The sequence below is a fragment of the Apteryx mantelli genome, chromosome 4 (genome assembly GCF_036417845.1).
Source record: "Apteryx mantelli isolate bAptMan1 chromosome 4, bAptMan1.hap1, whole genome shotgun sequence".
Lineage (NCBI taxonomy): Eukaryota > Metazoa > Chordata > Aves > Apterygiformes > Apterygidae > Apteryx > Apteryx mantelli.
Genome location: NC_089981.1, coordinates 61,776,410 through 61,800,545, shown reverse-complemented (window position 1 = coordinate 61,800,545; position 24,136 = coordinate 61,776,410). Strand labels below are relative to the sequence as shown.

The window sequence follows — 24,136 nt, the reverse complement described above, 5'->3', positions numbered from 1 at the left end:
CATGCTCCATGGCAAGGAAGCAGTAGCAAGGGTATTTCAGATGGCTCATTTATTCCATTTTAACTTGATTAGCGTTCAGTCTCTCACTAGTATCTCCTGAACTCTGGTTAAGTAGACCTGGCATTACATGTCATGTGAAATTTGTCTCTTCTTGTTAGGAACTAAATGGTCAGTTTGGGACTACCCACTGGGAAATTTGGGAGTAATAATAGGAAACAGATTCCACTAGATTAGCAATTTCCTCCCCAATTTCACATCGCTTTAAAGTAGTGTCTCTAGATTGTGATGGCAAAGATTCTATGCCATATAAAAGAACTGATGAAGTATGTTTACAATAATGTAACAATGCCAAAAACTCTAATTCATACAAAAAAGAAGTATAAGCTCAGATCGCAAATATAATTGTGAGTAAAGCTTTGCCTGAAATTTCAGGGCATTGAAAGTGATAGACAGTTGAGTGACCTGGTACAGGGCAACAGGGATTCCTCATTCAAGTGTGAAAAGGGATGGGAGTAATTCTTTTTACAACAACAACCAAGTTAGGCTGTTTATAATCACTATGTCCTGTTTGAAATGTGCTTGGGTGGATCAAGCTTAGTTATTATCTTTAAAAGTATGTTGGGATAGACAGTTGTATAACAAAATGGTAACTCAAAATCTAATGTTATTTTGCAGGGAACAGATGCTACTTGTGTTGCTCAGGGTTACAGAATCTGTGCTGAAAATACCACCCCAAACTTTCTTGCAGTATCAAGGAAGGAAAAACTCCACTTTAGCAGGAAGACTTGCAGGACCTCTTTTCCAGGCAATGAAACATAAATTCACTTTAATTAATTCATTTTAATTTTGACCAGGAGACTAGATGCAGCAAAAGCTGTTGACTAGTTTGTCATCTCAAATTATTGATCATGTTACCCAGATAATGTGAATGCTGTGGGTTAAAGAGCTGGTTACATCTGATAATTTCTGAACTATTTTTAATGACATGCTGACAACTGTTTTCAGGGTACTATGAAATTAAAAAACTACTGCCCATTGGCTGAGCTGGGATAACTGGCAATGTGCACAGTTTTAGCCAGCATCCCTTGCAAAATAAAATTTGTTAGCTCAAATCAGCACCAAATCTTCTGTGTCATCCAGGCTTAACCAGCTGATGCATTACTCCTTGCAGTGAGCAACAGCAGATATCTTCAAAGTTTATAGTTGCAGAGTGCTGTTGTAATGCCTTCTCTGTAAATGGGACTTGTAAAGTCTCCAGATTCTTTAATAAGGGGAAAAAAAAAAGATATAAATGCAATCAGAACTAGTTGAGAACACTGTTACAAAACTGTTTGGCAATACTTTTAAGATATGACAAGATTTCTTACGAGTCAAACCAGTTTGTCCTTGTATCTAAGTCAGAAACCCATGTTTGCATAACACTTGATAATTCACGAAAGGTCAGTGTGTACTGGTGAGGAAAGGATTGTTAGGACTACACCAAAATTTCTGTGGTGGTTAGAAGCTTCTTTTTAAGCAGTAACACTTGAATATTGTCATCTTAAGATGGGAAGCCAACTTTTGTCACTTTATTCTTTTAGACTCTTATAGTAGCTTGGATCAAAGCGAATCTCAATGTGTACATCTCTCGAGAACTTTGGGATGACTTGCTGTCTGTAATGTCATCACTGACATATTGGGAAGAGCTGGCCACTGAGTGGTCACTGACAATGGAGACACTAACAAAAGTATTAGCTAGAAACTTGTATAGCCTGGACCTCAGTGACCTGCCATTGGATAAATTAAGTGAGCAGAAGCAGAAAAAACACAAAGGCAAAGGTAAGACAATACTGTATATACATCATTTGAATTTGAGATGGGGAAATGAGATGCTGAACACAGCAGAAGCGGGTCCAGCCTTTTTAGTATACCTAATTAGGCATCTCTGTCACCTGAAATAAACCCAGCTTTTTTAGGATGACATTGCCTTTTAGAACCTCCAGAAACTCCTGGCATAGAGATTTAGTCCTGCAGATAGTTAGGCACATATAGAATTTAATCCTTAAAGATTTGTAGAATTAAGACTAAAATTGTACACTATAGTAGATTATGCCTTTCTCCTTTAACAAAGCAATTAAATCGTTGAGTCCCAATCCTAACTTCCTGAAAGTAACAAAGATTACATATCTGGTAAAAATTAACTAGATAGCAGGTGGGTATTGTAAACATAATTGAAATACTGATCCTGAAATCTCATGAATGTTGATGAAAGATCAAGCATGCATAGTTTTGTTTGAGCACTAATTCATTGCTAAGCCTTGCTGAAGACTGATTTTGTCAAGGTGAATTTGTCTGACTGTTTAAGAGAAGGGATATTTTTAATAATGCATATGAATGGTACCAGTTTTTAAACTGATTCCTATACAGTGTAGGAAATATTCTATAGGACATAATGTGGGGACAGAGAGGGGTGCTGTTTGCTTGTATTGTTACAATTCTGGAATTGTGAAGGGACAGGAAGTCTGTCCTCCTGTGTAGAGTGCTGGACTGAGTTTCACAAAACCTGGATTCTGTTCCTAGGTCAGAGACTGATTTTCTGCATGGGACAATGACCAATCACTTCTTTGTTTCCCCATCTGTAAATCATGGTTAATGATACTGTTCTCCTTTAAAAAGTGCTTTGAGATCTAACACTATAAAGCAGGGTTATGTATCAGATGAGTAGTAAATATGGAAAAAAATACAGTGTTTAGTCGTCGTCTTAATTTCTCTGTGTTTCGATTGATGTGATTCTCCATTCAAACCTGAGCAAAGGCACTTCCTACTAATACCTTAGGGTTTGTCAGTGAGAAATAATCAATGTAGGTGTTTGTTTCCCTCTCCTAGGGACATTCCTGTAAGCTGTTTTTGCTAAGCATATTTCACATGCTTCCAAATTCTTCATCTTGGGCAGAGACATTACTCACCCTTTCATTTTGTTCTTCTGCCATGTGATGACTGACCAAACATACTTTTCTCTTTAGTTGCCCCAGAGGGGTTGTTTCAGAGCATGCTTTTTCTTTTTTATTTTTTTCTACTATAGAGTTTTCTCATTTTTCTTCCAAAAGACTGAGTGTTTAAAAAAAAAAAAAAAAAGTCAAAGCTGGGATAAGAATGTGTATACCTATTTGAATATAGGCTTTAAGAAAACATTTTGAAAAATTTATATATTCTCATGAAAGCAAAATCACCAATACAGAGCCATGTGAGAGGAGTTTATATAAGTAACTAGCATTCAGAGAGTTCCAGTGAAGTCTTCCATTATTAAATGTGAGTTGCATAGTTAACCAGTATGGGTTTTGGAAGTAACAAATCACATACAGATTATGCCGAACTTCCTCAGCCCTGCTCATTTGCTGATAATAATGAACATGTTGTTTTAGGGCTCACTTTCCAAGAAGATGCCCTTTTAATCATTGCGATTCTTTATCAAGTATAAATTTGGGTTATATCAGTCAGTACAAAGTGGGTAAGGAAATATACTGCAAATATTTTTTAGTTCACTGGGATTTTTTTTACATGCAGTTGGTTTTGATAGCTCCTCATGTGAGCTTTAATTACTTTGATATAAATGTCAATTCTGAATTTTTTGTTTTCTTTATCTTAGTATAATAGTATTTTTGTGAATTTCTAAAAAGCCTTGTTCTCTGAGCCCATCATCCCATTTTTTTTCTTTTACATTTCATGTTAAAATGTTTTATCATCTTTATTTTATGTTCCTGAAGTGCCACAACATTTTTGGCAAAAAAAACACCCTCCAATATTAATGGTCTTTAACATATGATTTTGTGTGTCTTGTCTAATAGAAACAACAAAGATTGAGATGAAAATTTTCAGTATTTTTATCAGTCTACATCTTTTGTAAACCCAGTTTTCTTGGTCTTTTGCTCTTGATTGGTCAGAAAAAAAAAATCACAATTGGTTAAGCACCAACGTTCAGAAACACCAATGCTTCTGAACAAGTTTGAGTATCCCTCAGTTAATGCTGTCTAAGTGGGTTTTGTAGAGATTATTTAAGTAATGTATTACTTAGCTTTTAAAATCATGCTTGCTTTGATAACATAATAGATTTAGAATTGGATAGAACATATTTGAAAAAGTATAACTACAAATATTTGGTGATATCTATTCACTTAATCCTTTGAAATAGCTTTTCAATTCTATTTTTGCAGGGGTTGGGTATGAATTCCAAAAATCGTCTGTTGATAAGTCCTTTTCTAGAGGCTGGAGTCGTGATCAGCCTGGACAGGCACCAATGAGACAGCGCAGTGCTACAACCACTGGTTCTCCAGGAACAGAAAAGGCAAGAAGCATAGTACGGCAGAAAACAGTTGGTATGTATCCATAAAAGATGATACAAGTGACATTTGAAAAAGGGAAGGAATTCATAAGGGTTTTGGAGCTGCATGGATAACTGCTTTCCACAAAAGTTTACTCTCTCCAATAATTAGTTAGATATGTGGGTGTACATTGTGCAGTCTTATGTGCTTTGAGGATAGTTGAATAGCTTGTGATTACTAATTTGAGAGTTAGTACAAATAAAAGTAATGCAATTGTTGTAATAATTCTTAATGAGTTTGATCACATGCTCACGCTTGAGCTGTGTTAGAAAAATAAGGCAGCTGTATGTGTATGACTGAGAAAAAAGCTGGAATAGTTTGTCTGAGCAGTGGTATGGATAGGTAGCTAATAGAAAGCTTTTTAAATGCATATTTTCATACATTTTGTGCAAAATTTATAGTGTATTTTCCAATTATGCGAAGAAAAGTGGGAGAAATATGTATATCTGCATAATTCATAAAATGTGCTGTCTTTGACTATGTCCTGAAACTTGCTTAAATGAAAGATGGGCACTGATGTGTGCAGATCTCCATTTCTAAAGTGATGTATTTCTCAACTTCATTATTTGCAGATACTCTTTCCTATGTTAGAAATGAGTGATGCGAGACTGTTCTAGGTGGATTCCTCAAAAGAAGACTTATTAACATTCGTGTCATTTGCTTAGAATATCTTAACATGAACTGGACTGCAAATTTCCTTACTCTGTCTCTTCAGATGGTCTCAGTGCTATCCATTAAGCAAAGGAAAATTACAGTGATTTTACTTTCTTATGTAAAAAAAAAACAACCAAATTTCTAAGGAATACCTCTTGCTTTTTCACTAGCTCTGTAATAGTGTTGGCTTCGGTCATTGTGTGTTGCTGCTTCACTTTTGCTTCCTGGAAGCAGGTACATTCTGACACAGTTTTAGAAACCAGGAATGCGTATTTGCTGTTCAGTGTGTAGTGTTAGCTTTTCAGAAATTAACATTTTCTTTCCCTTTCCAAAAATCTTTGCAGTTAATTTAGATTTTTTTCAGTCACAGAGGTTATTTAGCCAAGATTTATGTTTGATTATACTTTAAAATGCTGTTGTTCCATTTTTTTAAAATTTGTTTACTAGTAGTATCTAAAGACTTTTGTGGGAGTGGGAGACTTGATTGTGCTAGAAGCAGTACAGACACATGAGAAAATGAAGCCACTACTACAAAAATGTCTGACTTTTTCATACATTCAAATGCTACACTGCTTTTCCTGTATCTTATGCTAACAGCTTCTAGTTTGACTGAACAGTTTTTCTTCTGGATCACAAGATATTTTACATGTAGTTTCTGCTTCTCTGTAGATAGTCTGTGGCTAACTGTTGCAATCTTTTTGTTTTGAATCTTCATTGTGTTAACAAGGTAAAGGTCACGTTAAAATTCCTTCTTCTCAAAGTATATTCAGATACTCTGTCAGAAGGTACTGCTCTTTGGTCAATTTATGAATGGCTTTGTTTTGCTGCTATTGCTATTTATATGACTTTAGCCTTAAATCACTGACATTTCTTCTCGTCAAGCTGTATGTTGACCTGGTTAGCAGCAAACCAATCTGATTTTAGTTTCATTGTACTTTTCCTTGTTTTTGTTCCTTTCCTCCAATTACGTTACCTATTTGATATTAATAAGCAAAGTTTGTATTACTGTAACCAGTTAAAATTTCAACTCCATACATATTTTAGAATACCATCTGTGGACAAGCATCTCAGCATTAATAGAGTGATTTTAAAAGGTGAAAAGCCCAAAAGAAGTTGCCAGAGGCAGAATCCCAAACCCTTCAGTTTTTAAGATGTTAATGAAGCGTATGTACACGTGTCTTAACTGTCTACAAACAGTTGCTTGTTATTGTCTCTCAGGTCTGCTAAGAGAGCTGGTCACATGCTTCCTATTCTGTGCCAGTTAAAACATGGTCATATAACAAAAACTGGTTTACAGTCACAATAAGTAAAATCTTCTATATAACATTTTGCTGGTCGGATCCTCCCCTTCAGTTTAACATTAACTCCACAAGCTAAGTTTGGAATTGAGTCAGACCTCAGATGTGTTGTGTGGTATTTGATATGCAGTATGTTTCCTTTAATTGTCAGTAATATACTCCTGAAGTCTGACTATGGAGTGTATGCATGTTGAATATATTATTGTAAGAAAAACCTGGGGTTTCTTTTTCATCTGTGTTTTGTTGTACACATTTTGTGTACGTCTGTGCACCTCTATTTTTGAGCCATCCTCATGCCAGCACACATTTATTGCGCACCAAGTTTGTGTGTGTGTTTTACTCAAATAAAAATCACAGCTTTTCTGATATGCAGTGTGTACATTTTTAGCCTAAACTTATGTAAAGTAATTTTTGGAAAAGGGCCTTTAAATATGGTATGCATATGGGTTGAAAAATCTTATATTGGGCTAGAAATGGAATATGTAGCTTAGGCAGCAGATTCTCGTCCTATAAAGATATTATATCAGACAGAATTTACTAATTCATAGTTCTGCTTTTGTCTATAGACAAGAAAGATGAAAGGTGATTTCTTCTAAGATAACTGAACCCCAAACAGTACATCAGGGTGAAATAGGTCAAACTAAAAAACAACATCAAGTGTGGCAGTCTGTTTTTATTGCCTTTGTTCCCTCTACTTCCTCTTTGCAGCTTCACACATTCCGTAAGCAAGGCAAATTATGGTTTTTATTTTTATTTTTCTATACTGAATGTACTGGCAGAGCAGGGAGAAGCAACACAGGTTTTGAACTGTCAAAATATCTATTCTGCATTCTGGCAATAAGTCTACCTCTACCTGACTGCTTATTTCAATGTGACATCACATTTTCCTTTCACAGCACTCAAAATTAATTTTCCTCTTGATAATAATAAGCTACAATTTTTCCTTTAAAAATTGCTTTAAAATTTCCACCTTCCTAACTGTAAATGGGTTGTTCTACCTCCCTTGCTAGGATCAATGTAATAAGGTGGGAAGGATTCCAAATTACAAGGGACACTTCATTTTAAGACTTGTTATCAACTTAGTATCCAGTCTCAAAAGCTTGGTTTATTTTGTATGTAGCCTGATATTTTTTTCTCTTGCCTGCATTTTTATGATGCACAATGATGCCTGTAATGCATCTATCTATCATTATATCCTGTATTTTAATATTGTATCTCTTAGAGAAATTAAAGCCTTGCACATACTTGCTGTTTTGGCAGCAAAATTAAGTTGATTTCTTTCGTATGAACTAAGTTTAATAGAGAATAGCTTCAGTCTTAAAACATCTGTCTTTCCCAGCTGTTTTTTCTAACTGATGTTAAGGCTCTGCTTAAGTTGTGCTGCATTTGTCAAATGTGTTTTCTGCTCTGCATATGTTGGCTCCCCAAGTTCTCTGCATGTTGCTGTGTTAGGGACAGTTCTTTTACTGGGTTTACAAGTGTGATGTGCTCAACTTTTACTCCTTTCCATTCATGTACTTCTGATTCCCATCAGATCAGGTGCACTAAGATTCTAAGTATATATTTCATGTTGTATTGAAAATACATATACAACAGATTTCAAAGACTGATTAAATATAGTGCTGACAATGTTTATGTAATGTGCTGAAATTTCCATAGAAGTTGTTTATCAGTGACCATTTTAAAATAATTATCAAATTCACAACAATTTAAAAAGAAAAGTGTTTGAAACCATGTTTTTTACTTTTTGAAGAGCTTTAGCTGTTCTTTGAAATGGAATGCAGTATCTGTTTTTGTTGATACTCTGACAAAGGAAAACAAATGATATGCAGGGATTCACTTTAAACCTATTGGAAAAGCTGCAAATATAACCTTGATCCTGATGCCAAAATTCTTATGTAAGGTTTTCCTTCTGTAGGAAGCACTGTTGGCAAGAGGTATGAAAAGGTGAACTAGCTTAGCAAGATTTATCCAGTATCTATTAAAATCCAGAACCTAAGGCTAACAAACAGTCAGTTTAACACTTTTTGCTGACAAACCATTTCACTTCAGTCACTTCATTTTCATGTGAAACTGTACCATGTTGTACTGCAAATTTCTCCAGGCAAAATTCATTATTTTCTCAGTGCTTTTCAATCTCTTTTGGAAAATCTTGAATTCAAGGTTATGGGTATGTGTAAAATTCAGAAATACTCGTTCAGGAGTATCAAAGAAAACTAGAAAAATACAAACATAGTGTAAGTTGTGTTTTCAGTTGCAAAATTTCAAGTTCCGAGTGCTTGTGCAGTGGTTTTTAACTTTGATTTTTCAACCCCTGATGCAATGGAAAAAAGAATGTTAATTACTTTCTTGATTTTTAATGCAAAATCTTTATAATAGTCATAATAAAGGCATTGTTGCTGCTTTACATAAAAATTAAAAACCCAAAATGTCTTATGTGTACACTGATTTTTTTCTTTCTTACAGCTCTGCCAATATCTGCCGTGCTGAAATGTTTTAATTTTTAAATTTTCTTCCTTTTTATCTTTGTTTTCTCTGTTGCTGCTTTTTCTGTGACACAAGCCTTTCATTATAGTCACTCTTCTTTTTTCCTTCCCCACTTCTTTCTTTTCCTTTTTAAAGCCATGAGAAGCCGATCCATTGGTGAATGTGCTCTGCCATCGGCCTATATACGCAGTGCTAAAAGTGCTCCTGTTCTGATCCATACTTCCAAACCCTTCTTGCCTGATATTGTTCTCACTCCCCTTTCTGATGAGCTTTCAGGTAGTGCCACCTCTGCTAATTTCTGCACCCCCTTTATCACTTTTTTAAATCTTCTGCTTTCAAATTCTGCTAAATCAGTAAATTCTTCAAAGTAAAAATACTTGGGGGGGGGAGAGGGGAAGAGATTAAGAATGAACATTTTGAGTTACATAAAATATCATGCTCTATTTGCAATTCATTCTGGAACTGTTAGAAGTTAGTGCTGTGCCAATGTTTGCTATCATAAAAGCAAAAATTAGAGAAATCTCTTGCTTTTTCAATTTGTTAGTAAGTGGTTGTGTAGCATCTGTCGACCGTATAATACAGCTAATCTAAAGCTTTTATTTGTGATGAGTAAGAGAGGAAAAGATGAAAATAATTTTAGTTTGACTTGCCATTAAAAAATCTTTCTACATAAATTTTTGAATTCATTGTCATAGATGTTGTGTGGACAACCATGATAAAGATATAATTTAGCTATCATTAAAAAAGAGTGTTTAAAGAAGCAATGTAGTAGTGTATAATATGTTTTACAGTATGCCTGTTTTGCATTAATATATATATGTGTAAAAAATTATATACAGGTTTGAATTCTGAAGAGCTATAGTTTGGTTTGGTTTCCTAAGTAATATGTTTTGCACAGGGTTGTAGTTTACCATAAAATGATGTTTGGCCCTGCAGGATGGTTGGCTGGAAGTTTGACAGTAGCTTTTTTTGGACACACAGACAGCCTATTAGGAACTAAACGTTACCTGGGCTTACTATTGTTTTAAAAACTCAATGCTTAATGAAGATCTTGGAGCGCCTGCAGAAGGGAATTAGCTTTCACAGTGAGCTGTTATCATATCATGTAATCACAAATAGTTAATTATCCTGTCTTAGATAAGGCATATGGTTATACACAAGTTGTGTTTAGTGTCAAGCTTATTATCCATGTTTCTGAAAAGTCCTGACTTGCTTCTTTCTTCTGATATGTCCCAAATCCCATGGCTTTTTTGCTATTATCCTTTCTGTTGATATTAATCTAATATAAAAATAGCACAACCAGTGATATTTTGAAAAGCGAAATAAGTTTACAGAGTTTTGCAATTCTAGCACAGAAGAAGTCCTAGAGCCCTGCCTGTTCTAGGTCTGTTCTCAAACAGATGGTCTCTTTTTGAAACAGCTTCATCATGTGCCCAAGAATCTTGAACATTACCAGAAGACTAAAAAGCTCTAATGAAGAAAAGCAAGTGTTATAATGTTTATGGGGGGATGGCAGTTGGAGTGAAGGAAAAACTATTCACTGGATCAGAGTGTGCTTTGCTCTTTTGATTTTCTGCATTTTTGTGCTCTCTCTCTCTTACTCACTTTTTTTTTGTTGTTTTTAAACATGGAGCTTTGTCATTTTCCTTACCTTTTGTCCTTACAGTGATTATATTATTTTTTTGAAAGCCTTCTGTGCCCAGATGTACAGCATATAATTTGAGAAGTAATCAAACTGTTTTTATCATCAACATGCTTTAGGTTATGGATGATAATTAGCTAGCTGTGACAACCCTTCCTCTTATTTTGCCATTATATGAATACCCCTGTTATCCAAAATGGCTTTCAGGACCAACACAACTTGAAGAATAGGATATTTCAAATGATCCTAAAGGAACAGGATGCCCAAATCTCATTCAAGTTCTTTGAAGTACTATTCAGCTCCTTTTTAGCTTTTTACAAACTCCTTATTGAAACAATGAGTCATTGAACACCAGCCAACCTTGCCATGTTACCCAAAAGAAAGCATTTGTGCCAAAACTTCTTACCACGTGTACAGTAGAGTCTATTAACTTTCAAGAGAAAGGCAGAATACCCTACAAGAGTTTGTTATTTATGGAGTCATAATGTTTCTGTTTGAAGGTCAGTCAGTAAATGAACAAAAATGCAAAAGCTCAAAGTTGAGATCCAGTTGGCTGTATTTTACCTACAGGATGCTTTTCTTAAGTTTGTAGCTCCCTCATGTCGCATCTAAGTTATGCTGTATTTCCATGTACAGAATAGTTGCAACTTTTTAAATGTGATCCAGAAAGTGAAAGTAGAAATTTGTGGTTTAAGAACATTTTTTTAACCTATTACAATCTTGTAAATGTGTAAGATTGAATTTTATAGGATAACCAGTAAAATACACTTAATTCCTGGTAGTGTTGGGGACTTTCTGTTGCTACAAGACCATGTAGCTACAGGACTCATTGTGGAAAGAAGTGTTGTTGGTGACATGTAGGTAAGGTTCCTGGAAGCAATGGACAACAGACTTAAAGGTGAAGGAGAAGGAAGAGAAAGGGTGGACAGAGTGCACAATTGCAGACTGATGAATTGCAAGTGGGAGGTGTTTCCTATACATTGGGACTAAAAGAATTGGAGGAAAAACTAACGTTAGGGGGAGATATATATTATGCCTTTACAACTTTACTCCCTAATAAATGTAAAACTTCAGTGAACTAATCTTTGAACTGAAATACAAATAAATCAGAACTGTAATGTCAATGTGGCTATAATTATTCATGAATCCTGGAAACTCTCAGAATGAGTATTTTCATGTAAATGAATCAAAAACAAAGTTGAGAAACAAAAAATGTTATTTTTTCTCCACTTGCCGAACTAACTTTCCATGATAAAATATAATTCTGTCCTGAGGTTATAGGGGAATCTTCTACTTGCCCTCATGCTCTCTTGTCAGAATGTGCCTCTGTATGAGTTCCTGTTTTAGCATATCTGTCTCCCACCTGATGCTGAGAAACTGTTCTCTTTGCCTGCTAGCAGAAGGGGAGGTAAAGTTGGGTTAAGGAGAGTTGTGATCAGGTGAGATTGGCTAGAAATTACTAATTTTAATCTCTTCCTCTCTGTAACACCGCCTCCCTGTAACATACTAGGAACTAGGCCAGTGTTTCTTTTAAGCATATGTACCATGTCATATACAAAGCTTTCTGGGGCACAATTGCAGTGTAGATAGTGAAAACTCTTTAGGAATTGACGGCATCTCCATTTGATATATACCACTGTGCAAGATAGAGCCCTTATTGCCAAGGAGATTGTTCCTTTGGATTTTTAAACATTGTCTGTATTTTCAGCGCTGCTATTTCAGTAACTTAATGTATTTTTCATTTCTTTAATTTCTTCCTCTGTTCTACAAAAAAGAAATCTCTGATGGTGCAAGCACAATATGTTTGTTTGAAAATGTTTGCATAGTTGTATGTGCTAGTCATGCATACGTGTCACTGAGCAGCTAAAAGTAATACTGGATCAACATTGAAATAAATCTAGCTGAATTTGTTTCAATGTGTGGAGCTGCTTGGTGTGTGTATATTTAGAGTTCTCCATCCTGTAATTTTTTGCATCCTAGAAAATCATAATCACTGCATGTATGCACAGTGTGCAGTCTTCAGGCTGGTGCTTTAGTCATCTATAAGATTGAATATATAAAACATGTAAAAGATGCTGTCACGCTTTAGTCCTGTTAACTCTTTGCTCGCTCGTCAGATGCATATGGAGGGCTCAGGATGAGATCAGTGTATCATATGTATATATATTTATCTCATATATATAGCATATATTATCTCATATATTTTAAGCTGAATCCTATGGTCCACAGTTACTGCTTTTATATAGAGACCAATTTCTTATGACTGCAAAGAAAGTCTTGAGAGTATGATATAAGCGTTACTGTTGTGTTAATATCTGCCTAAATCAATAGAGTTGGAAACAGCAGTTCTAACTGGACAGAGACACCATTCATATCAGTGCATGTTAATTCATATACTTAATAATATATTGAACAGGAACATTGTTGAGAAATCTGCTGCTGATCAAAGCTGAATAGAAAGGAAAGGGATGATAAATTATGCAGCATATGACAATTGTCAATTCATGCTTATTTTCTGAAAGAGCTTGGATGTGTACTTTCTTTTCCAATGCAGACCTCTATTTCCTCTCTTAATAGCTTCTTTGCAGTTCAGAAAATTTTAAATCAGGTCTCAAACTTCAATTTTTTAATTACAACTCCCTGAAAAATTGAGCATGGAAATACCACTTTTCATCTTCATCCGACATACATATTTAGTTACACACAAATGTATCAGTTTCCTCCAGAGTATATGCTTTGCTGGAGAAGAAAAAGAAAATTCAGCTCCAGCTCTAACTTTCTCAGAAAGGTATGAATACTTGAAAACAGGGTTTATAAGACAACTTCGGATTATCATAGTTATAAATTATTGTGATAGGTATAGATACCCATGAAGTAATTCATTTCAGATATTTTAAATTAATTCAACATAGTTTCTTTATTTTGACAGTAACAAATCAGATTTGGGGGAGGGGATGGGGCTTAAAATAAATTTTGGAGTGTGCTGGTTACAAGTTCACAATTGCAGTCCTGAAGATAAATCCTTCTAGGTAGACCAACAAGGTAAGTTTGTTTATTGTGGCAAGTAAATCTTGATGGTGTTCCTTTAAGTTCGTTATTGTTATTCCTGATGTAACAGCGTATCTACAGCCTAAGTTGTAGGTAGTAAAAAGCAAATATGAGGAATAACAGGTTCTATCAAAAACAAACCAACATAAAATTGAGGAAGATGTTTTTACCTTAATGCTCAAGTGCCTATCCCATAAAAAGACTGCTTGGGGTAGCTTGAATTCCTGTAATTCGTTGAATTGTCTGTAAGAGACGCTTAGGCTTGCCCACACCAGTGATTTGAGGGTATGTAGTGTTCCCTGTAGCATATCAGGAAGTCTGGAGAGGAATGCAATCGATCCTCATTTTGGTGGATGATGTGAAGTGGGCTGAAAATACTTTTGTGCATTTCCTAGGTGATCCATATTGGAACTGCAGCTTTCATTACAGTTAACTCTGACTTGTGCTGATGCTAACATATTAGTGGTCTCAACAGAGACAAGGAATCACTAATTTAAATGGTCATAACAAATGTTCTTGTCTTTTCATGAATCAAAGTGGTTTTACTCTAATGTTAACTGTTGTGTGGCTGCAGGATTTTTTCAGTAGCAGGTCCTTAATTTCGTAATTCTTGACTGTTACATTTACTTGAGTAATACTGGAAGAAGAGAGGGAAGTAAGCATCTTTTTAGTGTTCAGTTTTGCATTTTGAAGACTAGAGACATATCACAAATCCATCCTTTTAAGAAAAGAAGGTATGTCATTAAATTATCCTTCATAATGACTGATTTTATTATCCTGACTATTTGTCCTTACAGTTATCCTTTCACTATAGGCCCAACTCTTCCCTGCCATTTATTTTTTTTTAATTAAGTCTTCAGGTATATGCTATATTGTATATGCCATAATATACATAATTGTATGATATTATACTTCCTGATATTTCTGTAATTTATATACATTCACACAAGTTATGAAAAAGTGGTAGTTTTCCACTTCTATAGATAACTCTCATTTTCTGGAAAAACTGTGTATTCTCTTTCAAGTTGTGTATTTCTGAAGATTTAAATTCCCTGAAGAGTACTACTGTTATGCTAATTTGTATTCCAGGTAACCATTTCTTGAACAAGAAGTTGAATTATTGAACTTATTGGCACAGCCCTAGCTTTAACTGTATTTCCAAATGTTCCATGATCTCACTGTCTGTTTTCATGCATGTTAACATTTAAAACTGTGTTCTGATGGTCTAACTCATTTATATTACATTCTGTACTGGATATTATGTGTGTGTGTTTTTAACACTCTAGTACTGGAAAAAGTATTTTTTGTTGTACTTAAGAAAACAAGGCTCTGGACTTTTCTGGCTTTTTAAATCACGTAATTAGGATGTAGTGGTAAAGCAATATTATCTCTGTATGTGTATTTTAGTGCATATTACATATACTTTTCTCCTACAGACATTGATGATGCTCAAATTCTTCCACGTCCATCTCGAGTCAGACATTTTTCACAGAGTGAGGATGCTCCAAGTGAAGTTTTTGGTGCATTGAATGAGGAACAGCCACTGCCACGAAGTAGCAGCACCTCTGACATCCTGGAACCATTCGCAGTTGAACGAGCCAAAGGTGCAGTTCCTGTCATTGACAGTTCATCCCATCATGCTCCAAGCTTACAGAGTTCCACTGAGACCTCTTCAATGCATAGATCCACTGAAAGCCACATTACTGATACAAATAGCAGAGAGTCCTCCTTGGAAGTTGGGGATAGTATTTATGACCATCTCTGTCATTTAATAGGGCCGGTAGAATTTGCAAATACAGCCTTTGAACAAAGCCAATATGTTGACCTTGAAGGTGAAGATGATCTTCTTTCCTCTCTGAGAGAATATCTTAAAGAAAAAGAAGAAATTTGCGGTAACTTTGAGATAGATAAATATGAGGCTTGTGCTCACGAAGTTGATACATCAGTAAATAGGAATGATAGATTACCGATGGATGGATTAGAAAATAGAGATCAAACCGGTCAATGCGTGAATAGCATCACTGTTGCAGAAAGAGCTGATAACACAGAGCTGCACCTAGAGCAAAACCAAAGTGGCTTTATAAGTAATATTGCACCTACTCAAGTAGACAATTTTACAAGAAATCAAGCACTTGATAAAGCCAAACAATTAAATATTGATAAACAATCTGAAAGCCTGTTTGATCATGGGTCAAGTAGTCCTAATAGCAAAGAAGGGAAGAGATATCTGTACAGGCAAGCAGCCACTGAAGCTGATGTAGATTTAGCTGTGGAAGCAGCATTAGCCGAAAAGCATAAAAGTACCCAGTTTAACGAAAAAATAACCAACTCACGTGTTATGCATGCAAAGAAAGTTCTTCCTAAAGCACAAGTTAACCCTCAAATGGCTCACACTACAGGCACAAGCAAACTCTCACCACCTAAAAGGAGTATATCTGAAACAGTAACTCATAGGGCCAAAATCATGAAAATAACAACTAAGAAGAGAAATAGCGTTCACGTTACTTTTAGACCATCTACAGAATCAGTTCAATTTTACAGTCCTCTTGAGAACAAAGAGGCCGCTTGGAAAGCAAGACTTCGTAAACTCAGTGGCTTCAGTAGCAGTGGTAGTGGTAGCAACAACAGCAGTACCAGCACAAGCACCAGCTCATCAGCTGTCATGGAGCTGGTTAGACCTGGAATTTATAGACCTCTAGATGTGATCAATGCTGCTTCAGTTGGTAGCAAGCAAATTAAGGAATCTACAGAAACTCAAGCAGCCATGTTGCAAAAAGAAGGTATTGCAGTTAATCAGTTACATAGTCGTAGTGCATTTAGGTCATCAGGTCAGGAGACAGCACAACAGCAGGGCTCCCTGGGTGGTGTTTATAAAACTGTTGTACATGCTCTTTCGAAGCCGAAGGCAAATGTTTCCCCACAGAGGCAGAACAGAATGCCAGCAGAGGCTCCACTGAGGGATCTGTACAGTCATGTAATGGGCTATTTTGGAAGGAAAGCTGCAGGTGAGCACTAACAGTGTGCAGAGCGCAAAAGGAGAAAGGCAGCACCAGTTTGGCTTAATGCAACTGAAGCAAGCTCTGATAAGCAATCAAAAGGCTTTGGGATGATCACTGCTTTCCCTGTTTGGTTATGCATGCGCCTATAGCCAGCTGATTCTTCTCCCAGCATAAGTTCCTTTTACATACTTTAAATTACTAATTTCCCTTTTAAAGATATTTAGTTGAACCTCTTTGCTGCTGAAGACCATCAAGTTAGGGAAGAGGAAGAGACAGTAAATGACCTAACAAGGGATTAAGCCCGGAGAGTTCACAATTTTCATCTGCCATGCAGAGCCTTAAAATGCAGCCTACTGAATGATTGGAATATGCATATTTTACCAGAGTGTACTGTTCTGCTATAAGTGTAGTTTGTTTGTCAGAAAGACCTGGCTATCGACCAGCTAGGTTGAACTAATTATATTTCTGGTTCATTTAGTGTGTTTTCTTCCTCCTCCTCCTCCTTTTCCTCCTCCAAAACAAAAAAGTCCCTCAAATTTAAATTTGGAAGTCAGTTTAGATCATTAAAAAAAAAAAAACACTTAAGCAGGAATCTCCTCTTACATGGATGATTTCATTATAACAGTTCTCTGTGAATCTAATCATCATTTTTGCTTGAATCATTTTCAAAACATGCTTTAGGCCTTTCTGTATGCATTCATCCAAATGGATGCAGTTACATCTTGGCAACATCTTTCATTGCTTTCCTTTTTCTTGGAATCATGGATGTTCATGAAGGTCTCATAGTAGTCCTTTTTCTGCCAACTATGAGACCTCTGTGGACTGTTCAAAAAGAATAAGGCTGTGGCTCTAATATCCATTGTCTTAGTTCACATCTTAAATAACCTTAAATGAACAATGAATTAACTTTCAGCAGTAATGTAGGTTTTCTTTTTTCACATTGTTACGCTAGCATGATTAACTGAAGGTTCTGTAACGCATCCTGCATTGAGATGTTAATGCCACCTGAGGGCAGTCTTTGTAAGCATAGCACCATGACAGCTGGGCAGCAGTGTGATTGTCATGTTACTAAAGCAGCGATTTGTTCAAAGCAGTTTGTTTCTCTGCAGAATCTGGACTTCTAAAAGAGATTCTAGAACGGAATAATTTAGAATTTTCTTTTAGAATAAAATTTAAAATTTTATTTAAAATCTTTAACATTTGATAGAGCCTCAACAGTAGAATAAGCTATGCTGTGATCTCATGAGAGATGACACTGAGGAAAAAATTCTTACAGAGAAAACTGAATTGGAATAAATTGAAAATTTAAAGGCTAAGATCATGAAGTCAGGTGTAACCGTCACAGCTAACTATGAACAGTATAATCATATCAAAAACAAAATTGACAAATGAGAGAACTTAATTAATTGTTCATAACCATTGACCATCTAGAGTTTGAATTTTCATCCCATGTAGTAGCATGTTATTTTGTTACATGAGATTTTATTTGCACTATTTATACTAACTGTATACAGTGCCACATTGACATTTGTCATTATTATATATTACAATCTAGTGTACTTTTTCCACTATATTATTCTTCATTAGGAATGCAATGGAGGAGGAGTGTCTGTAGGAATCACATAAAATTTTTAGGATTTGCTACTTATTTTTTGTGACATGGAGGAAGAATATATGCTGTATCCTTAAAGCAAGCATTAACAACTTTAAGTAGTGCTTACCTGTAAGCTTTCTTGCTCTTTAAGGTTATACTGGAAATTGACTAACACCTGCTTAGTGGGAAGAAGAAGTTTTACTAATTTCTTAAATTAGAATCTGTTTAAAAAGAAGGAAATTCTTAAAATGCATGTTTGGCATTTTTTTAATTTTTTATTTCTATTAATTAAGTTTTTTAATTCTTTATCTTTTTTTTTTGAAAATGTGATGTGTTTTTTACTGTATATGGTCATTCATTTGCTTTTAGCTAATAGAGAGGACATGAGTCAAAAGCTGCACCCTATTGATAGTGATATTGGCAGTAGCAATACAAATGTTCCTGACCTCATGGATGAATTCATAGCTGAGAGACTCCGCAGTGGTAGTGCACTGGTAAGCCTTTAAACTTCTTGTGTTTTAATATGCAAGTTTGCGTGTGTGTGTGTACTCATCAGTGATGTCATCAATCAGTTCATGGAAATATCTTATTCTGCATTTTATGAATCAGAAAGGGTTAAGAATTTCACTTAATTAGTTCTTGAATTTAAGTCATTTTGACATAGAATTGGGCCATTTTATGCTATTTGTATTTTCATTTTTATTAAATCTGTGATGTGTAAGCAATATGTAAGTAACTGTGAGATGGATAGTCTCATTGAATTAAATGGCTTTAATTGTACCCATAAAGATATTTCCAAACAGGTATTTTCAGGATCATAGTTTATATGTAAAATTGCAGTCCTTGGTGTGGTATTATATTCTGTTCTCTACAAGTTTAATCAACAGACTGCAACTAAGCAACAGACTGCAAAGCTACACTATCACATGGTTTTCCTTCATTTCTTTTTATTTCACTTACAAAAGTTGAATAACTTAGTGTAAACAGTTTTATGCTTCTTACCCTCTCTTCCTAGACTTTTCCAGGAAGGTCTTGTTGTTTGGGGTATCTTTCATAATGAGAAATATTAATCAATTTTAAGCCAAGAATTTCAGGGTACTGTTGAATCATTACAGAACAAGACAACTGATTGGAAAAGATAATTTTTTTATTAACTAACAATGAAAGGGGAAATATTAAAAAAAATCTTTGAATGAAGAGCAGAATGGGTAGCAATTTCAGTGTATCGTTTCAAAGTTGTCCAGTTCTCTTTTTTTGCTTAGAATTTTTATTTTTTTACATAGGGTTTTTTTTTTTTTTAGGAAAAAATTGTTATTTTAGGACATGCTGATATAGAAAGTTGAAAACAAGTAGTTTAGTTGTTCCTAACAAGGAGCAAAAAAAGATTCTTCAAAGTGATTTGAAAATGTATTTATTTATCATCATCTTTGATAAGTGGCCAGAGAAGACCTATGGAGTCTGTCCAAGTGTGTGCTTTTCTCTCCTTTGTATGGAACCCACATTTATTAAGTTTTGATTGTTGGTGCATAATATACTTGTTAGTAAGTCCTGAGTTGCAAGATGAAAAGACTAGCTGGAAATATATAAAAAACTATTAACTTAGTTTGCAGATTAATAAAACAAATCAACACAGCTGGTTGTAGAAAAAAAGAGAGAGAAAGGGAGTAGTGTTCGATGGGCAAGAATATTGACTGATTTTTTACTAGTTCAGACAAGAGAATTGATTCTTTCCCTAGGTATCAAAAAACAGCCAAGGTAAGTCAAGAATAAAGAATTTGAAACTTTGTCTGCCACTGATGTTGTAATATACCACTCAAAAACAGATATTCTGTCTTATAACAAAGGTCCAAATTATGAAGATTAGTTTTAGGTTGTTAGATCTAAGGAATACTAAAACCCTATGTCATGAAAAGGATGACTGTCAGACTGAGTAAATCTCTAATTAGGAGAAGATAGTAGTAGGAAAAGAACAGAGAAGTGGCTGGGCCTAATGCAAAAAGAAGTCACTTTCAGTCTCTTAATTTTTAATGCATAGAGAATTTAAGCTGTTTCATAAAATCGCTTTTCTACATTTATCTCTGCTCCCCCTCAAGCTGACAGTTGTATCTGTTAATAGAGTGGCTTAAAGAAAGACTCTGAGTAACCAACAGCTTTTGGAGGAACAAATCTGTATGCCTCATTTCTGCTATATGTTCTCTGTTCTTTGTGTCAATACTGAGGTTTCAGCTAAATCATGAGAAAATTAGGACTTACATATTCATTTCCTTGTGTTTTACATTAAATTTTTGCTTATAGCATGGTAGCCCACAAGCCAGAAATTACCAGATTCCTTGAAATTTTTTTTCTGCTTGTGTCTGGAACCAAGATTAATAAGTTTTGTTTACTAATTTGGACATAGCCTGGAGATAATACACTTTTTTATTATTTTTCTCTCTCAAGCCTTACCAAATACGTGTGGTACATGTTAGTCTGAATCCTAGACTTTTTTGGTGTATGCCCAAAAATTTGTCGTGCAAATAAAAAATTTCTGACTGCATGGGTTCTTCACTTGCTGCTGCCTATTTGGGGTTTTGGAAAGTCTTGACTATGTATGTAGTTGATTAGTTTTTCCCTTATATTTAAGGAAGCCATCAGAGATTTAAAAATACTTCATGTCTCTTCAATCTGTAGAATGTGACAAGGAGAGGAAGTAGTCCTGGCAGCCTGGAAGTTCCAAAAGACCTTCCTGACATACTGAACAAGCAGAACCAAATGCGTCCCGTAGATGACCCAGGCGTTCCTTCCGAATGGACCTCGCCTGCCAGCGCAGGCAGCAGTGACCTCGTCAGCTCCGATAGCCACTCTGACTCATTCAGCGCTTTCCAGTATGATGGCCGCAAATTTGAAAGCAAGTATATTTTCCAAAAGTAGTAACTTTTTTAATTGACTGCATGTTAATTTCCTGGGGTGATTTTTGTTTTCATTTTCTTCGTTACATGCCAGCAGTCTTTTATGAAGAAGGATTATTTTGATTTCCCATTGAAATCATTAGTAATGGAGCAAGCAGAGTTCTTGAGGCTATCCTGTTTATACTATACCAAACAGTAAAACAGGACAGGGACACTATTGCTGAACAGTAAACAGAAGTTAGAAAGCAATACTGTCTTTGCCATGGGATGTATCTGTTATCCACAAAATATAAAAAAGAAAGATTATTTATTCTGGAAGTTGTTTTAATTCTTTTGAAAATGTTTAAGATAAAATACGAAGAAGGGCTTCTAATATTTTTACAGTGGTCTTTATGTAGCTATAGATTAATCAAGATGCTAAGTGCAGTATCTTTGTAAATTTAGTATGAATTTTCTAAAGACTTAATGCTTTTTATTCATCCATTTCCATTCTTGTTTGTATGAAGGGATCATTATAAGACCAAATCTAGGGGTTGATAAGAATTATGGCTTTATGTATTATATAAGAGAGAAACAGTTTTATACAGTAGAAGTATTTTTGAAGAAATTACAAGTTTTAGGTATGTTAGGTGTTACATAACTAAGTGATGGTATTTAAACTGCATTTCAGCATGACATTTTGTCCTTAGTGTTAAAACAGCCGTTTGTCAGAAACAGTTATTTGTAATATTTGTAGTTAGAAGTGTTTTAAACAAATAAGGTAGATGTTTCTTTCAGTTTATAAATTTTGCCAAGAAATTCCTTACTATATGTTGCCATTATTTTACTTTGTTCTCATCATTTAGGTATGTCTTTAGCAGCAAAACAGAATACAGAACATGCAATAGGAGTTTCTTCTGGAAAAGTTCAGTTACAGTTTTGTGAGGGAAATAAGAATATTCATAATAGTAAATTACTTTCTACTTTTACATTTTATTTAATTTTTGCAGCAGTGTACTGGTAACATAAAAGATATATACATGGGGTTTACATGGAGGGTTTTGAAGGTGCTGGGCTTCCATATTTTGTACTAGTGATATTTTTAAGTTGTCAGTTAATATGACACTTTCATCATACAGATTTCAGCTTTGGCACTGAGGCTGGGACACCAGCTTCCACTGAAGTTGATGCAATTTCAGGACAGCAACAGAGCGCCGAGGAGCAAGAAGTGGCCAGTTTAACTACACTCCATATAGATTCTGAAACAAGTAGTCTCAATCAGCAACCATTGTCTGCTGAAGCTGCAACTATTACTGGTAAAATAGTTTAAAAAAGAAAAAATGTATTTATTACAGAAATTCTCCACCCATCCTGGAGGATACACGTTTCAGCTTTAGCAATGAATCTATGTTCTGTATAAGATGATACTTGGATTTCAGTTATTTTTTGATTGCAATTGAAAACTAATGTGTGAAATAGCCCAAATGGAAAACTTTTGTCTGATTTTAGTCACCCACTTCATGTTTGGCGTGGTGCTAAATATATTTTAAACCTGCCATGAGAAAATCTATACAATTATCAGGGAGAAAGCTCTTACCACATAGTATTTGCTAGATCTTTACCAGTGTTAAGATCTTTTATTGCTGTTACCAAAATAGCTAATTTTCAATTGGTGGTTTTTTACTCAAAAGACTGTGATATACAGTGCTCTTTCAAACCAGTGCGCATCATGGGATTCTTTTATATACACCCATCTTAAGCTCTGTGTTGTCTGTTGTGAAACTGGGAGCTTTTAATATGCAAAATGTTAATTGTGCCATGTAAGATCAGTTTCTATTTGTGTAACTTAAGAATATCTTTTTCTTGTACTTTCCCTGGTTTTGATATGAAAAAAGTAAACTTCTTAAGAAGTAAACCATTGTTTCACAGCCTGAGTTCATGAGCTTGAGGCTCCATGATTTTCCTTTGCAACAGCTTCTTGAGAAAGAGATATAATAACGATTAGGTTAGCAACCACCAAGTGAGGCAATTAACCCAAACTTAATGGGCTCCTTTCTGGAAAAGAGGATCTTCCTCTCTGAAGATTGTTTGGAAGAAGGATCTGTGAACCAGAAGTAAAGACATCCATAGTCATTTTCATGTTCGTTGTTCCATAATTGTTATGTAGTACCATACTTTTTAAAACCATGGGAACAAATACCTATTTATCTGGGAAAGCTTACATCTACATACGATGTCCTGTTGTCTGTGACAAATCAAACTCTTTGCATTTTCAGAGATGTTGAAAGACATCTCTACTCTCCCTGCAATTATTTTCCCTTTCTAAAATTTCCTTTCTACTCAAAGAAGCATGGTATTAGCTTTCCTTGGACATTGTTGTTCAGCTTGTTCAAAAATGTTCAGCTTGACTTTTGTTCTCTTCATTTTTCTATTTGCTGTGTGCTTGTTAAAAATCCTAGCAAAAAAAAGGTTCTTTTTATTTGTTTGTTTGTTCCTACATGTTAATAATTTCATTACTGTATTACTCTCCAAATTTTCACTTTAATTGGTAAGATTGCAATTAATGACCGAGTTGTCCATTGAGAGAGTACTGTGGCTGTCTCTTCTTGTTGTTTGGACCACTGTTTTAGAGAGATAGCTTTTGTGTGTCATATGCATTTAACTTTAGCCAGGTTTCCTGAGGAAACAAAGCTTGTGCATTTACACTGTCTGTCTCTGTCTGACTATTCCCCCTCTCCAACAATGTTTAAGCCCATTGTCTAATTCCCGCTAAATTGGCATAAAGGAAGAAGTCAGAAAGACATTAATTTCTTTGAAATTTTATGAAAGGTAGGCGGCTGTACAGTGCAAATTGCATGTATGAAGAGTTCCATGATGGAAGGCTGCAATGCGAATTCACTGTATTAAGTGTTAAAAAAATCCATGGAGAAACTTAACCTCTAAATACACTCATAAGAAATCAGGTTTCAGGAGTGCTACTGCTCGGAAAGCTACTTGTTTCTAACTGTTTGGCTTTGCTCTGAAGGTTTTCTCTGAAATTTTTTTCCTGGCTTATTCCTGGCATTATTTCATAGTCTTAGCAAATGAAAGTGTTTACTATTGATTGCTGTTTACTACAACTGGAAAGAAGGTGGACCCCTAGTATTCTTTGTAAAATGTGTAGCCACACATGCTGGGATGTCCTTTAGC

The 24,136-nt window shown here is 35.2% G+C and overlaps 1 protein-coding gene across 11 annotated transcripts in view; it reads left to right on the top strand.

Moving 5' to 3' along the window:
• RALGAPA1 (Ral GTPase activating protein catalytic subunit alpha 1) overlaps positions 1–24,136 on the top strand; it is a 135,332-nt gene that overhangs the window by 32,062 nt on the left and 79,134 nt on the right. For 9 of the 11 annotated variants that reach the window (XM_067296734.1, XM_067296736.1, XM_067296743.1 and 6 more), the window contains 7 exons: positions 676–805; positions 1,581–1,818; positions 4,191–4,352; positions 14,924–16,492; positions 18,450–18,574; positions 20,751–20,967; positions 22,087–22,263. In XM_067296734.1, coding sequence (XP_067152835.1) covers positions 676–805; positions 1,581–1,818; positions 4,191–4,352; positions 14,924–16,492; positions 18,450–18,574; positions 20,751–20,967; positions 22,087–22,263 — 2,618 coding nt within the window. The remainder of the gene's footprint in view (positions 1–675; positions 806–1,580; positions 1,819–4,190; positions 4,353–14,923; positions 16,493–18,449; positions 18,575–20,750; positions 20,968–22,086; positions 22,264–24,136) is intronic. The other 2 variants (XM_067296744.1, XM_067296745.1) reach the window with 1 other exon arrangement.